This window comes from Copidosoma floridanum, unplaced genomic scaffold (genome assembly GCF_036245765.1).
Source record: "Copidosoma floridanum isolate Cflo_tuat_1 unplaced genomic scaffold, Cflo_Japanese_pri ptg000007l, whole genome shotgun sequence".
In the NCBI taxonomy this organism is placed as follows: domain Eukaryota; kingdom Metazoa; phylum Arthropoda; class Insecta; order Hymenoptera; family Encyrtidae; genus Copidosoma; species Copidosoma floridanum.
The window spans coordinates 1,035,169-1,051,454 of NW_028321884.1; the positions used below are offsets into that span (position 1 = coordinate 1,035,169).

Sequence of the window (16,286 nt, forward strand, 5' to 3'; positions counted from 1 at the left end):
CCTGATTTTGTTTAACTTGTAAGATTTTTATAAAATGTATTTTCGTAATTAAAAAATATTTAAAAGATTTCTTTTTTTTTTATCAATTCGTCAGAAATCGATCTTTCACACCAACCCAAATAATCGAAAATCGAATGTCATGCCTTCGATTCGATTCAGGAATAATCAGGAATATCCATATTAAGGACGACGACGACAAAGCGCTGGCAACGAATCGATCACGTGACCCTCTCATGCAGTCCTCACCGAAACGTACTTTTCAAATGTTGTCGCTTCAAGTCTGTTACAGGTACTATGATGTTTATGATGAGCGCTAAAACAGAAAAGTATTTGTTTTAAAATTGTGCAGTAATAAAAACAACAACAATTAATATTAATGAGTATAAGTACTGAAGCAGCATCGTGACACAAATCAAGGCAAGGACATTATCATCAAGAGATCAAGGAAAAGGTGAAGATACAAAGGGTAATTGTAATGTGTGTTTATCAGTCGGCAGCCAGCAGTCAAACACACTCAGCACGTTAGTTTTTCGAATAGGACGCAACGACATTATAAGGATGAAGTCGAAGGACGTCGATGGTGAGTCACTTTTTCCTTGACTTATCAATTTTTCCATTGAAAAAAAATATTTTTCCTGTAATGCAAATGCACCTGCTCGTAACATCGAGTAAGTAATGAGTAAAATTTGTATTTACGGGTACCCATTACTATAGTTTATGTACGTTATGCATACATTCGGTGAGAATTCGTATCCCTTTGGAAATCATTTTATTTAAATAAGATTAAATTGTTAAAAGTTATGAAATCAGATAAAAATATAGTTTAATACAATTTTATAACAATTTTTGATGAGCAGAAAAAGATGTGACGCGGTCAGCAGAAGAAATGGACGAGATCAGACAGAGGACATTGGCTTACGAATATTTGTGTCATTTGGAAGAAGCTAAAAAGTTGGTGAATTTTTTTTTCTTTAATTTTAACACAGTATATACTGTTCTCCATTTTTTTACGAAAATAATTTTTTTAGATGGATGGAAGCAACTTTAAGGGAGCAATTACCTTCTACCACAGAATTGGAGGAAAATTTAAGAAACGGGGTGTTTTTAGCAAAACTTGGCCACTTCATGGCTCCCGAAATTTTGCCTCTCAATAAAATATATGATGTCGATCAAAAGAGGTATGCAGTTGCTGGATTGCAGTTTCGTCACACGGATAATATTAATTTTTTTTTAAAGTGTCTGAAATCCATGCAATTGCCTTATGTAAGTCTCTCATTTGTAAATGTTTTATGATAATGACCATTATTTAATGTTTTTACTGACACTAGAAAATTATTTTTTTACCAGACATTTCAACCCGAAACCACTGATATTTATGATAAGAAAAACATGCCTCGTTTAATTTATTGTATTCATGCCTTAAGTACTCACTTGTTTAAATTGGGAAGAGCAACGCAAATTCAAGATCTTTATGGAAAAGTTAACTTTACTGGTATGACCGAGTAGGATTTTGTTATTTGAAATATTTTTCAAATATTATTACGAGAATGGTTTCATTGTATAACACATTTTTTTGTCACAGATGAGGAAATAGATACCGTCAGCAGAGAGTTACAAAAATTAGGCGTAAAAATGCCTGCTTTTCAAAAAATTGGTGGAATTCTAACAAATTGTATGGAAGGCGATATCGCTGCATTACACGCGGCAGTTATAACAATCAATCAATCTTTGATACACCAAAATAAAAAAACCATTTTTTCTCTACTTCAAAACCCTGCAGCTCAATTACAAAATGTGAATCCCGACTACGTCGATTTCTACTTCAACATTTTAATTATTGCGAAAGAGAAAAAAGCCGAAGCTGCACTGAACCGAGTAAACAATAATGATAATTTAAGTATTTATTTGATCATCTTTTTTAATAATATTGTGAAATAAATTTCTAGTCTTTGAATGACAGTTATGTACCAGACGCCTATGATGAACTTTTAACCCAAGCAGAGATTCAAGGGCACATTAATAACATCAACAGTAAATACGCAATAATTTTATTCAAGGATTTTATTTACTGGCTAAAATTTTTATTTTATTTTTAGTACAATGTGCCTTGGATGTTTTAGACGATTGCATTAGGCAAGATAAAAAAAACATTTCATCAGTTTTAAAAAGGCCGGATTTACAGCTGCAGCATGTCATTGAAAAAAATGATGACTTATACACAAAACATTTAAAGAAATTAATAGATGGTATTGATTGGCAAAATCGACTCTTAGAAGAAAGTTCGCGTTGGCAAAAGAAAATACAGGAAATTATTATTTCTGCCAATGATATTGCTGATGAATTCAACCAACGTAAATTTATATGAATTGTAAAGTATCAATAAACAATTAGAGATTTTAATTGAAATAAATTGTATACGCAGGCAAGGAAATTGTAAGACATCTCAATCATGTTTTGGAAAGTGGGTCGGAAAAGGATTTTTATAGAGTTTTAACAAATCCAAAATTAAAAATCTCTAACATGGTCGACGAGTTTGCAATTCCACTTTATTACGAAGAAATGAACATAGATCATTCAGAATCCCAAGTAAATATTTACATATTTTTGAATATTCTAAAAAAAAACACTAAAACTTTCAATATTCTTAGATGGATTTGCTTTATGACGATATAGTAGTCAGCATCCGCGTGTTGACTGCAATCGCTAACGTTACCAAAGCAGTTGATACAAATAATCCCGATTTGGTTTATAGATCTTTGAATTGTTCAGATGTACACATTAATGTAGGTATTTTAACTCCGCCAATGTAATATTTCACGCGTAAAAGCTACAGGAATTGTTTACTCTAGGGTCTTGAAGAAAACAATAAAGTGAAATATTTAAGAGGGCTACTGACCATTCGTAATGAAAAAAAAATTAAGAAGGAAAAATGCCAATTATTGACATACAGCGATATACAAGACTGTATCGATTTTGTTAATGAACAATGTGCAGAAGATAACAGAGGTAAAATTATAAAATACCCAATTCAATGGAAGGTCGGACATTTTTTAGCGATGCGCAAAATAAACAAAACTTTTCATTTTACTATAGCGGTTGATATTTTACAAAGATTAAACAAAGCTGTACAATTCAATAATAAAGTTGAAATGTTGCAAGCTTTAGAAGAAATTAATGTGAAATCAGATAAGTCCACGTCCTTAATGGATTCCTCCTTGTATATGAAATTGTTTAGACAATGCTTGATCGATAAACACTCGGATGGATCTGAGTTGTGGTTGGAAGATGTTGAAGATATTGTAAAAACAGTGTTATTAGAAAAATCGCATATCGAACGGAGTATGAATCAAATTACTACTTTTTTATTTTTATTGGTTGTACTAAACTATACAGTATAAAATATTTTTGTTCTTTTCAGTGTGTTCCATACTTCACTACGTTAATGCGAGTATTGAAAAAAATGATGTATCCCTGATGATTAAGGCTTTAAAATTGGAAGGTGTACAACTACCTGAGAAGCATAGTATCGCATACTTTGAATTTTTAAGGAATTTGAGAGCAGAAAAGGTATGTGTGCTTTTTGTTGTTTTTATTTTTAATCATGAACCAATCCAAGCTTCATTAGTCACCAAAATGTGGTCCACAGCAAAAAAAATTTTCATCTCCATTTGTAAAGTATACAACCTCATTGGGCAACACTGCGTTTTTAGATATCGAAAAATCTTTGTACACATGGGATACTCCAAAGGATACGGGTGAAACGTACTTTATTACTAAAGAAGATCTAGAGGTAGTTTAAAATGATTTCAGGGTATGATAAAAATTGATTTTTATGTGAAAAATAAAAATAAAAATTTTGTTATTTTCATAGCAGGTGATATTAAAAGATGTGACAAAAAACAACTGCCATAGCAAAATATTCAGGGAAAAAGAACTGACGAATACAATCATACTTCTGCAAGCTTACATACGGGGCTATCTTGTTCGTAAAAGATGTGCAGAATATGTAGGAAAAATTATAAAGATCCAAGCTTGGTGGCGTGGAGTTTTACAAAGACAAATTTTTTCCAAATGGCTAACAAATGGCCAAATACCGAGAAGTGGAAAAAACAAAGAGAAAAATCTTAATTTTATGGATTATTACGCGGCGCACGTATGTTATAAAAAAATTTTTTTTCTGACTATGTTTAATGCAAAATGCTTTGACATGGTAAAAAAAATTAAAAGAAAATAATTTCAGGAAAGTAAAATTATTAAAATTCAAGCTTTATGGCGCGGACGCTTGACCAGACAAGCTTTTCACTCGCTTTTGCGCCTAGACAAGCCTCCATTCTCCATAGTCAGGCACTTTGCTAGTATTTTAAATTTTACTGCCCAAGATTACGATAAAGATCTACAGCTGCAGGTATGCAAACAATCAAAACTTTCGATTCCTTATACTGAACCCTGGAAAAAAATTTTTTTAGCAATTAAAAAACGAAGTGGTAAAACTTATCAAGCACAATCAAAACCTTGCACAACAATTGGATGACATGGACATAAAAATAGGCTTGGTCATTCAAAATCGAATAGCCTTGCAGGTATATCGAAAAATTCTGTTGTACAAAAATTTAACAATATTGTTATACTAATACGTGTAAAATTAATTGCGCGAAGGATTTGGTTGCACACGGAAAAAATTTGGAGAATTTAACAAAGGACAAGCACGTTTTATTGAAAGAAAATAAAAATGTTTCATCTGATGCGCATTGCTCTCTGAAAGGCCTGAAATCATTGACGAGAGAAGGTCGCAGGATGCTCGAAGGCTATCAGCATTTGTTCTATGCTCTTCAAACGAATCCTGCATACTTGTCAAAGCTCCTTTTTCTTTTGCCGCACAGTAAACTAAACAAATTTTTGCACGATATGATTTTGAAACTGTTCAATTACGGCTCTAATTCGCGAGAGGAGTATTTATTATTGAAACTTTTGGGAACTGCCTTACAAGAAGAGATAAGGTAGCTCGATTTTCGAATAATATTTAAATATCAAGTATATGAATTTGCATGTAAAAATTTCTATTTTAAAGGTGTAAATTTCAAAAACCAATGGATGTTGTGAGCGGAAATCCTTTGGTTTTAAAGATGGCAGTAGCTTACGCGAGGCAATTACACGGCCAACGATCTTTGAGGGATATTCTTGGACCAATAATTAATAAGATTCTTGCTGATAAAACGATCATGATAGAAACGAATCCCGTGGACATTTACAAGTCGTGGAGAAATCAACTTGAAATGGAGACTGGTGAAACCTCGTAAGTTTAGAAAAGTAATAAAAATATACCACAAATCTGTAAATCTATACTAGTGTCGTTTTCAAAATTTTAGAGATTTACCGTACAACGTTACTTCGGAAAGAGCACTGCAATACGACGCGGTGAGAAAAAGATTGGACAACGGAATGAGATTACTTCAGAAGACCGTTTTGGATTTACTGAATAGAATTATCACGTCTCGAGATTTAATTCCGTATGGCATGCTGTACATGGCTAAAGTATTGAACCACACTCTGACTGAAACGTTTCCAGGTACTCCTGAGAAGGACATATTGAAGGTTGTTGGCGATTTCATTTATTATCACTATATCAATGCTGCCATTGTTGCACCCGATGCATACGAGATTGTGACTCTAACAGTCGATAGATCACTTTCCAATGACCAGAGAAGAAATTTGGCTAGTATTGCAAAGATTTTGCAATTCGCTGCGTCGAAGAAAGGAGTAAGTACAGAGTCGAGATTTTTTTTTTTTTTACAAACGTATTTTAATTAATTCAATTTTTTTTTTCAACACTTAGTTTGGTGAGGAAGCGAAACATCTTGTGTGTTTGAATCCATTTATTGTTGAATGTCATGAAAAATTCAAAAAATTCTTCCGACATTGCTGTCGTATCCAAGAACTTGACGAGCGCTTTAGTATGCACGAATACACGGAAGTTACCTTGATCCACAAGCCAGAGATTGCAATATCTCTTCAAGATATTTGCGATACTCACTGTCTGCTGCTTGATTACGAAGATCAGATAGCTCCGGATCGAGATGATCCTATTCATGAATTACTAGAGGATTTGGGCAATGCTCCGAGTGTAGCGTCGTTAATTGGATTAAGTTAATAAATACATTTTGTATGTACTTAAAACTTAAAGTGTATTTCCAGCATTAATGTTTAAATGTTTTTAGACGAGACTGATGCGAATGAAACGAATGTCGCTCGAATAGCCAAAAAAGAAGTCTACCTTGTTTTAACGAATAAATTTGAGGTGCCTGACAGTGACGATACTAATTACAGCAGATTATTTATCAAGACGAAAGAACTGCTTGTGTCAATCATGGAATTTTTAAGAGGTGAAACTCTGGTCGAAGCATTAGAAACTGAAACGCTGGAATGCCTCGAAAATGCTTACACCAAGAAAAATATGAATTTTGCTTTCAAAACGCTAGATTGCAACAAGTAAGTTTTTATTTTTATTTTTTTTGCGCCTTTTTTTATACACACTATGTTTATTTCGTTAGCCTATCATTGAGCGATTGCAAACGTCAGCTCAACACATATCTGAGCAAATTGCAATTGAGCGGACTTGTTGCTCGAGAAGACGGCTATCAAACGATCGTAACCGCGGTAGCCAGGGATTTATGCAATAAAAGTCACTACAGGGTTTTGAGAAGCAAAGAATTGAAGATGCTTCGTAGCACAAAGCAACGTTTGGTGGAAAAAGAGCATTATTACAGAGAACAAGTAAAATATTACAGCGAATACATCAGGAGATGCTTGCAAAATCTCAATGCTGGAAAAGGGTATTTGTTGAAATCATACCGCAGCATGGTTATTTAATGATAGTTTTCGTATCTGGTGACACCTGTCGCCAGGGCAAGCACCAGGCCTTGTGTTTGTCCTGGTTGGATGCGTACCAGATGCGAATCCTGTTTTTCTTACCAAGGGCACACCCAACTTTTAAAAATGCTCGAGGTAAGAAAAAAATTTTTTTTTTCTAATGACATAGTTTTTATTTATTTTTTAGAACAATGCGTGCACTGAAGAATAGGGAAAAAAATGGTCACATGAAACTCAAGTCCAAGAATACTCTCAAGTATTCAGCTGCAAAACTTCAAGAAAAGGGCATTCTGCTCGAAATAGCTGGTTTGCCGCAGTCACAGTTCAAAAACGTAATATTCGAAATAACGCCTACCGGCAACGACGGAGTATTTACGGTGCGAGGTAAATTTATGGGCGTGGAGATGGAAAAAATTGAGGTTGATGTTACAAATTTGCTTACACTGCAATATGAGGGCTCGTCCATCATGAATATGTTTGGTAAAGCGAAGATCAATGTTAATTTATTGCTGTATTTACTTAACTGTAAATATTATGGTAAAAAATAGTATCACGAATCAATTGTCAAAGATGTGGAAAATCAGTTAACTTTTGTTATGTATTTTATTTGCTTTCTCATAATCAAATGTATTCGCACTATTTTAATTTTCTGGTCAAAGAAAATACCCTAATTATTGTATCAAATTTTTAAAAGGAAGTAGATCTAAGTTTTAAATGTAAGTGATTTGTCGATTGTGAAAGTTGAAAAAATTTGTAAAATCAATTATACGATATGGCGTTTCATTGATAAGTTTTCATGCGATATTTATTCTAGTTGTGTATGTGTATATCATAATTTTATATATTTTTATACATTCTTTTAAAATAAAAATTTTTACATCCATAATCTTGAAGTTTTCCGAAAGTTTCCCTCCAAGTAATATGTGTCACAAAATAATACAAAGGTTTTTATCTACTACGTATATTACTTTCTGAAATGTCTGCGCGACAGTACAGCAAATTGTTTACTTATATTATACAAAAAGTGGATTTTCACAAATATTGTTTTAAAGTTTAAAATTTTTTACATTATTTTGCTGCTCGCTTCAGCAACATACACAATAAAAAATACAATACATTTTATTTAAAAAATCACCTTACTTTGGATTTCAGTATTGGCAAATGACCCAAATGTTCACAATATTGATGATTTTTTGGATGATGTATTTTAAGCCAAGTCTAAAAATCAATGGTGGATCTGAAGTATTCGACAAGTAAAGGAGTGTTCGAAAGTTCATAGCGAATAGGAAAAATATAGGGGAATATTTGTTATGTCCGTGAGAAGCCGAAGTTTTTCCTTTAAAATTTCTAAAAAGCTTTGTTACCTATGTATTCATCAAGTTTTCTTAAAACGCTTTATGTACAAATTTCTACAATGAGATACTTAAAAAAAATTTTGTTTTAAGGAAACGACAAAATTTTTTAACACAATTTTTTCTGTATTTTTCGTTTTAAAGAAAGATATCGTTTCAGGAGCTTTATCATGTTCATTAAAATATATCTATAAAATTAACTGTTTTGATCGCTGTGCTATTGTTCTTCTGCAAGTCTTCTCCTCATCTGAAAATGGTATTCGGGTAAAGAAAAGTGACTATTTTTATAGACCTTTGGTTAATGATTTCAAAACCACTTAAACGTTAGTTTTTTGCTTATAATTTTTTCCAAAATATTCGTAAATTACCGCTCCGAACCTCCCGATTTGCTGTTGTGAAAAATTTCTTATTACATGCAAAAGAAATTATGTCGTAAAAAATTATTCATTTTTTGTAATACTTACACAATGAAAAAAAATATATGTATACATTCATATATTCTAGTGTTGGAATTTTTTTTAAATTACAAAAAAAATATATAAGTTATTTAATTAGATAGTCCTTGCTAGATGAAGAAAGTAAATTAGGGAACTTAAGATCGTAAATGACGTTTGTAAAAGAAGCCACATTTTCACAATCATAAAAATTTGTTGCTTGGCTTTGAAAGCTTTTGTGACAACAGCAGCAGAGATCGGCTTTAATTTCCAAGCTAGTGAGTGGTATATTAATTACATATAATCAATAGTTTTTCGCTTTTTTAAATTTTTGTTTTTTTTTTTTGTTTTTTTTTGTTTTGTTTTTTTTTTTTTTTTAGTTTAAAGCCTTTATGTCACGCAAAAAAATAAAAATAAAAACGAAAAATATTATTCCAATAAAATATCAGTAGATTGTCTCTTGAAAAACAAAATAGCGATAGTCAATGAGTCGTAAAAAATGACGCTCTGCGTTCGATGATTAGTCCAATACCGTAATATTTAATTACTGTTATCGATGGTTAAGAACATTGGAAAATTGACGATATTTGGACTGCAGCTCGGGCATCTGTGCTAGGGCTTCTTCCATTATATTTCTAAGTTTTGCTAAATCTGGCAGTTTTTCGCATGATTCGATGTTTAAAAGCTCTGTAAAGTACTGTTCCCAAACGGCTTTTTTGGCATATCTTGGAGATAAAAATGTAGAAATTTAAAAAATTTGTACACCGGTTTATTTACAATGAAAACTTCAATGAATTAAGCTTACGCCATATTTACCTGGGCAGTTTAGAATTGATGTACCACTTGTCTCCGCTCATCGAAACTCTCATGTAGTTTCCAAACAGAAGACAATGACTAGAGGCAGCTAGACAATACAAGTCAGTTTGATAAGTCCAAGGTTTTCCAGTCTGCATTTCAATACAGGTGAAATCTTCTGTTTTTATAATTTGTGTGAATTTTGTATCCTTTGGAAATAAACTCATATCTATACTGCAACCAAAGTCTATCAACTGAATCGTCGGTCTAACATCTTCGGAAGGCCTGAAAAATTCATGGCAAACAATAATAAAATAATATCCATAGAATTGAGATTACATCCCATGTAAAAGACGAGAGGAATACGTTACATGTGCATCAATAAAAAGTTGTCAGGCTTAATATCAGCGTGAATAATTTGATGTTTGTGCAGGTACTCGACAATTTGCAGCATTTCAATCGTGAAAAATATAGCAAGCGGCTCAACGAGAGGCTTACCCGTCGAGATCTTTATTTTGTTTGTCACCTCAAGCAACGTGCCGTATTTGGAAAATTCCGATACTAATACACTTGCATTATCAGCTATATAGGCAGTCTGAACGTCCATGAAACCCCTTAGCTAAAATAAAAATTTGGCATTCGTAAATACTAATATGTAGTTTGTCGCGACGAAAAAAAGAAATTTACAAACCATGTGCGGATTAGTTAGTCTATTTTTTATCTCCCTAGTAATGTAGTACTCCCAAACCCAAGCAGGCTTCTGTGTTTTTAGTGCAATAACTTTTTGGCATTTTAAATCCGTACCTTTATATACGGTACCGTATGTTCCTTTTCCAAGGCACTTATCCAAATCGTACATATCATTTCCTGACAACGAAAAATTACTCACGAGCATGAAAAATATAATAATTGTACAAAATATCAAAAAATAATTTAAATTCACTCACCAAGATTGATAGTACTAGAAGGCACAAATTTGACAAGATTGCCTGAAATCTTGACATAGCCATCCTGGTGGTGAGACTGAGGAAACTTGATGCTTCTCAGGAGCCCGGCAATAATAGTCTTGTCGAAAGGATTGATATCACCTTTAGGCAGTTCAAACGGCGGTTCTTCCTGCTTTGGCTCCTCTTCTTCCTCGGCCTGATCCATCGGCTCGTGGTACTCGCAGTCCATCGATGCATCCGTCTCTTGTTTCGCTTCTGTATCGTCGAGTGAAGGTAACGGAGGCTTTCCAGGGGGACTTGTTAGAGTCCCATTAAATTTGATGGACTTTCTTAGATCGCAGTTCGTCTTGATGTCACTTGTTATTTGATCGACATTTCGCTGTACCGTCCGTGGACTTTGCGCGTGCACCGCCTGGATTTGAGCTCGCATCTTTTGCTCGTAGGCCGCGTGCTGTTGATTCTGCTCGTAGCTCATAATTCCAGGATTTGTTTGGTAATGATTCGTTGCCTCGTCAATTGTTGACTGCTCTTTTATCGTTGGTAAATCTTCACGAGTTATCGTGAAACCAGTTCGAGTATTGGCACTACTGGCTGAACTATTGGACACATACTCTCTCGTTGATTCCATTATCACGCTCAGTTTTTCTTCCGATGCAGGAGCGGCGGCAGGCACAGGTTGAATTCTTCAAGGAGATGGAAAAAAAAAATCTTATACATCGATGACAAAAAACATACGTGTACCTTACAACAAGTTACTTACGATGGTTGTGAAACAACAGGTTGCTGCTGAGGAGACTGTTGTTGTTGAGGCTGGTAGTGATGATGCTGCTGCTGTAAATGCGGCTGTTGGAATTGCTGTTGATGCGGGTGATGCAGTGGCATATCTTTGGGTGCCTTGGGGTATAATTTAAAGTGGTTGGTCACAGGAGTGGAAGCCACAAGGGGTCGGTTGAATGTCTCCGTGTAACAGGATTCGTTGACACCTTGTAGAGGCGAAATACCCAGGCTTTCATCTACAAGGTTTTCATTCTGCTGGTGGTGTTGTTGATGCAAGTGCGTCGGGACTTGATGTTGCTTAACAACGCTGTCCTCAAAACCAGCATTATATCCAAGTTCTATCGCGTTCTCCTTGTTCTCGGCATTCTCGAGATACTTGAGATCACGTCTGTTCATTCCTGGGGATTTAATGTGCGGCAGTTCGAGAGGCATACGGTAGGAAGACGATTTGCCGCTGCTATTGTCGGTGCATGGTTCAACGTAGCCTGGTGAATAGTGTACCTGTATAAAATGCATGTTTAACAAATTTTTAATGAAATTAGACATACATTTTTGTCACGCAGATGCATCGAAAAATCAATATTTAATGCTTGCCTGCTTTGGCTGTTCGAGGCTAGTGTGAGGCATTTGAACCAGAGGAACTGGATATGGTTGTACTGGATAACTCATAATATTTGGCACATTATTATACGCGTGATGCTGAGGTGATGGTTGTTGATGCGGAGAAACGTGCTGATGATTATGAGAATGCTGCGAAAGTAATTGAGGATGTTGAAAATGATGCTGTTGGTGAGGGGGAAGAGGGTGATGCTGAAGGTGTTGAGATGTATTCATATGACTCGAGGTGTTCATATGCTGCGAAGTGTTGATATTCGCCGTGTGATTCATGTGTTGAGACGTATGCGACGCATTTATATGCTGAGACACATTCACGTGTTGCGATATGTTTATGTGTTGAGAGACATTCATGTGCTGCGGCGGCATATGCTGTTGATGGGATGGAATATGCTGATGAGAAAGCTGCATGTGCTGCTGGGGATAATGATGGTGAACCGGTGATTGTTGGTGCATGGCGTGGGGTGATACTTGATGATGCGACATCTGATGTAGCACTGGCATATGCGGAGACGACACTTGATGTTGATGATGATGCGGCTGCTGGTGCTGTATAAGGGCTTGATGATGGTGGTGAGGATGATGAGGTGACTGCAATAGCTGATGATGTTGGACTGGCTGTTGTATTGGGTAATGGTAGGAATTTTGTAGACCAGAGTGATTCCCAGAATGATACGAATCTCGATGCTCATATGAATTGTGATAATGATTCTCTTGATCGTTCAAAGCCGTCATGGTTCCATAATTCTGCTGCTGCTGATGCATCTTGTTGTTTACCATCACATTTTGAGTCATTGAACTGTCCATATGTATGTCAAACGAGAGCTTGTTTCTGGGCTCAGATTGCAGTCTATGCAAAACAGGGCTAGGCATTATACGGCTGGTGTTGCCGGGTGACTGCCATAAATCTTGAACGGCACTGATCGCTTCTTTCGTATTGACAGTCATGCTTTGACCAAGTAGATGCTGCTCATCCGTAGCCGACGAGTGATGTTGACCGAGGTAGCCGGAATTTTGAAGACTTTGATGTTGATGTTGGTGGTGTCGTTGTTGTTCAAACATCATCTGACGCTTCATTTCAGCTTCATGCAATCTTTGTTGTTCTTGTTGTTCCTGCTGCTGACGTTGGCGTTCTATAATTATTAACAATACACAAAGTTAAGAACCACCAACGAAATACTTGATCGTTAAATACAATGTTTAAAATTTAATATTACCTAATTCAGCTTCTTGTTGCTGATGCTCGATTTGCCTTTGCCTTACCAACTCGGCTTTTCTTTGTTGAAGTTCCAAAAGCCTTTGCTTTTCCATCTCAGCTTCTTTTTGCTGCTGCTGCTCCACAATCCTTTGTCTCTCCAACTCGGCCTCTCTCTGTTGCTGCTCACAACTTTGCTCTTGCACGTCTCGTTGGTCGAAATCTTGACTCATTTGATTATCATTTGGCATTTGCTGTTCCATTTCATTATCTTTAGACATGGAATGTTGATTCAAGTTACTGATATCTGTCGCTTGTCCACTGGATGCTGAATTTTTGTGCCTTTCCAAATACCTTTGAGCTCTGATTTCTTCCATACTTTTATCCTCATTATTAGAATAAACTAAGTCTTTGGGGTAGTGCGGTTTTAATATGATATTTGGATGAAGTGCATCTGGGACAAATATAGGTACCGAAAAATCGTATTTACTATCATCGTAAAATGAAATATGATTCGGAAACAATTTGATTTTATCATTTACGATTTCCTCGGTATCTTCATGGACTGAAATGAAATTGTCACATGTAGAAAAATGGTTTGGCAAACGATTCTTAATGCATTCTATGATTATCAAAGTTGTGTTAACATACCTTTAAATGATGGTTTGACAGCTGATGATATCAATACACCTTTTCGAGCATGATTACTCCAAGGTCCAGGCTTAAGCATATTTTCCTTGTGAATAACCTCCTCAATAGGAACGTGATCTAATATACTAGAGCCTTTCATTTCACCAGGCATGTCATCCTAAATTGATTTCAGTGAAAATGATATTACCAATATTTAATTTGATGATTCGACATATAATTGTTTATGCTAATAAAAATTTTACCTGGTATATTTGTATAGGTGCATTTGACTTGTGAGCTGGATTCATTGGACCAGCTTGTGGCAGCACACCTGGTGTATAACCGTGTATGCGATGCCCTGTTCTTACGCTACCCACTTTTTTTCCTGCTTTGATAGCCTTTAAAGAGCTAAAAGCTTGTCGTTGTTCGGCTAAAGAAACCTCGTTTCTGTCGTCATTGCGTCCCAAAGTTTTTCGAGCTACAGCCAATTGAAAATTTCTACGAAAATTAAATTAAATCGAATTTTAATGACAATTGTCGATTAGTTTTTTAAAGGCAATCCGTACATACTTGTGAGCGTGATCCAATTCGTCTTTCGGTTCAGCTTGGCATCTTAAACCTATCATGTAGACTTCATCCGCTTTTTTATAATCTTGCAACAGTTCCAATTCAAATGCCCACGCGCGATATAAATCCGCAACCATCGTTCCAATTCCATTGTGATAAAGCATTTGATACAATTCTAAAGGGTTTTTTAGAGCACTTATCTGTAATGGAAATATGTTTTCAAGATAAATATTTTGCTACTCGTGATTTTAATTTTTTTTTCATATAATAGTGGTATTTACATGATTAATCCACAGTCTGATAAACCTACGATCTTGATGATACTTTGTTTCTTTTTCAAAATTTGTTAAACACTGCTGTAAAAGTCTCGACAAAAGAGACCCATGCCCTCCTTTGGGGTAGCTCTGCTCTACCCATAAAATATACTCGTACCAATTTTCTAATGGATCGTCCCCCACATAATTTTTAATGGCATCCTCATACACCCTAAAACAATTAAAATTGAAAAATTGAAAAAGAAGAAACGAAACCAAACTTCATATATTAATGATAACAGGATTAAAATAGTAATAATAATGATGATGAAGATAATATAATGATTTCAGTACTGTCTTTTTTGCTGGAGCAACTGCTGAGTTTCTGCATCTTCTTGAGCTCGTAGAGCAGTGCCAAGCTGCACTGGATTTCTTCCATGCCTTAAAGGCTGAATATTTTCTTTGCAGAGAGTTATAGTGGTCTGGAGATCCATTTTCTTACGTTAAAATACTTTTATACATCCTTGAAAAATAACATCTCATTATTATGAGTATTATGGCTCATTATGTCAAAATAAATATTAATACTTTCATTGGTTTAAAAAAATTTAGATATCAATAATAAAAAATAAAAATTGATGAAAACCAATGAGGCATTCATTTTGCACATGAGCTTCTAACTTAGAAAACAGGTAAAAATTGTATTTTTGTATGCCCAAAACGAGTGGAAGAAGAGAATTCACCAGACACTACAAAATAATTCAAAAGAAATCTCATGCTCCTTTTAAACATTGTAATAAGATACACGTTTGTGTATATATGCTTAACTGAACTGCAACACTGGTGAGAACACACAAGGATTTATAAAATATATTAATGGCCCAAAAATGTAAGAACTCTAAGAACAACGACAGGGCAACTACTTAAAAATAAATTTTATAGTTGCAATATTTATGCTACTTTATTTGTTGGAGACTTACTTAAAACCGCAAACAGTCAGATATATGACGATCTGAGTCTGCACGTCCTGATGACGATACATGCACAATCCTCGAGGATGCAGAGTCTGAAAACTGTACCAAAGTTGTAAGTACTCAAGTACTTACTTACTTACTTATGCGTCACTGCGTGAGAAAGCAGCGTAGCACAGCACAGAAAAACTACAATATTTGAAAAATAGAAATATAGGTAGGCATTATATATTTACGTTTACTTGAAGTAGATAGATATACAAGTACCTATCAAGGGGCTGTCGGTGCCGTCGATGGTCACTGGTCACACTGGTCACTGGTCAGTAATGATCGATGATGTCGAATGTCGATGTCCAACGTCCGTCAGCTACTTATTTGTATTTCAGATTCAATTACAGATCCCCAGTAAAATTAAAATTAAGACACTCACTACTCACTGACTTTGCACCTTGAGTACTTATTTGTGATATGATACTCATACGTATGTATTATTAAAATTACCTCGTACCTTTAACCTTATGCTATATGAGTGTGCAAGTAGTGGCCTAATGATGAATAGAATGGCAAAAACTGGCAAAAGGAATACCTGCTAGATTGTGCACAGAAGGACAAAGGCAGAAAATAAATTAAGCGAATAAAAGTAAGGATGCTGCACTTGCTGTTACAGAGATCAATGTTTCAAGGTTAGAACTTGGGGCTGGAATTGACAATTAATTTGACATTGCTACAAGTGCCAAAGTAAAAGGACCAAGTGCTTATAAGCGCAACAATAACAAGAATATACTAGGTTAGGTACATGTTTCACGGTAATCACAGTTGACTTCCAAGTTCGTGCCAACCAAAGGTGCCAACCTGCCAACATTTGTAAATTAAGATGCGGAC

General features: G+C 35.1%; 2 protein-coding genes across 6 annotated transcripts; one reads left to right on the forward strand and one right to left on the reverse strand.

Annotated features, from left to right (window-relative positions):
• The first annotated feature begins 182 nt into the window (after positions 1 to 182).
• On the forward strand, positions 183 to 7,688 carry LOC106644931 (ras GTPase-activating-like protein IQGAP1). Of its 2 annotated transcripts, none has more exons than XM_089589153.1 (24): positions 183 to 289; positions 399 to 580; positions 858 to 951; positions 1,029 to 1,263; positions 1,348 to 1,492; positions 1,583 to 1,875; positions 1,947 to 2,031; positions 2,097 to 2,351; positions 2,423 to 2,586; positions 2,649 to 2,783; positions 2,850 to 3,006; positions 3,094 to 3,339; positions 3,419 to 3,567; positions 3,647 to 3,790; positions 3,872 to 4,153; positions 4,241 to 4,405; positions 4,467 to 4,580; positions 4,657 to 4,997; positions 5,069 to 5,293; positions 5,367 to 5,757; positions 5,834 to 6,143; positions 6,216 to 6,486; positions 6,549 to 6,830; positions 7,055 to 7,688. In XM_089589153.1, exons 1-24 carry the CDS (start codon positions 234 to 236, stop codon positions 7,413 to 7,415), a joined length of 5,082 nt encoding a protein of 1,693 aa, XP_089445279.1. In that variant the 5' UTR covers positions 183 to 233; the 3' UTR covers positions 7,416 to 7,688. The 2 variants fall into 2 exon arrangements, with proteins under 2 accessions (XP_089445279.1, XP_089445280.1); XM_089589154.1 differs by having other exon boundaries at positions 3,875 to 4,153.
• On the reverse strand, positions 7,517 to 16,249 carry LOC106644951 (uncharacterized). 4 transcript variants are annotated; one of them, XM_089589157.1, is made up of 16 exons: positions 15,906 to 16,249; positions 15,672 to 15,771; positions 15,414 to 15,506; positions 14,788 to 14,956; positions 14,461 to 14,665; positions 14,183 to 14,379; positions 13,876 to 14,110; positions 13,634 to 13,790; positions 13,005 to 13,547; positions 11,767 to 12,920; positions 11,156 to 11,673; positions 10,396 to 11,078; positions 10,140 to 10,315; positions 9,820 to 10,067; positions 9,470 to 9,733; positions 7,517 to 9,378 (listed from the first exon to the last, which is right to left on the reverse strand). In XM_089589157.1, the coding sequence occupies exons 4-16, from the start codon at positions 14,925 to 14,927 to the stop codon at positions 9,204 to 9,206; spliced, it is 4,695 nt and encodes a 1,564-aa protein (XP_089445283.1). In that variant the 5' UTR covers positions 14,928 to 14,956; positions 15,414 to 15,506; positions 15,672 to 15,771; positions 15,906 to 16,249; the 3' UTR covers positions 7,517 to 9,203. The 4 variants fall into 4 exon arrangements, with proteins under 4 accessions (XP_089445283.1, XP_089445284.1, XP_089445281.1 ...); XM_089589158.1 differs by lacking the exon at positions 15,672 to 15,771 and having other exon boundaries at positions 15,913 to 16,249; XM_089589155.1 differs by having other exon boundaries at positions 15,414 to 15,593; positions 15,672 to 16,249.
• Between the last annotated feature and the right edge of the window lie 37 nt (positions 16,250 to 16,286).

Excerpts from the sequence above, each read along its gene's own strand:
- LOC106644931 (XM_089589153.1), top strand. The coding sequence starts at position 234 with ATGCAGTCCTCACCGAAACGTACTTTTCAAATGTTGTCGCTTCAAGTC. Across the intron at positions 952-1,028 it reads CATTTGGAAGAAGCTAAAAA|ATGGATGGAAGCAACTTTAA; the intron begins GTTGGTGAATTT and ends TAATTTTTTTAG. Across the intron at positions 6,487-6,548 it reads AAAACGCTAGATTGCAACAA|CCTATCATTGAGCGATTGCA; the intron begins GTAAGTTTTTAT and ends TTATTTCGTTAG.
- LOC106644951 (XM_089589158.1), bottom strand. The coding sequence starts at position 14,927 with ATGGATCTCCAGACCACTATAACTCTCTGCAAAGAAAATATTCAGCCT. Across the intron at positions 14,380-14,460 it reads TCAGACTGTGGATTAATCAT|ATAAGTGCTCTAAAAAACCC; the intron begins GTAAATACCACT and ends TTTCCATTACAG. Across the intron at positions 11,079-11,155 it reads CCTGTTGTTTCACAACCATC|AATTCAACCTGTGCCTGCCG; the intron begins GTAAGTAACTTG and ends ATCTCCTTGAAG.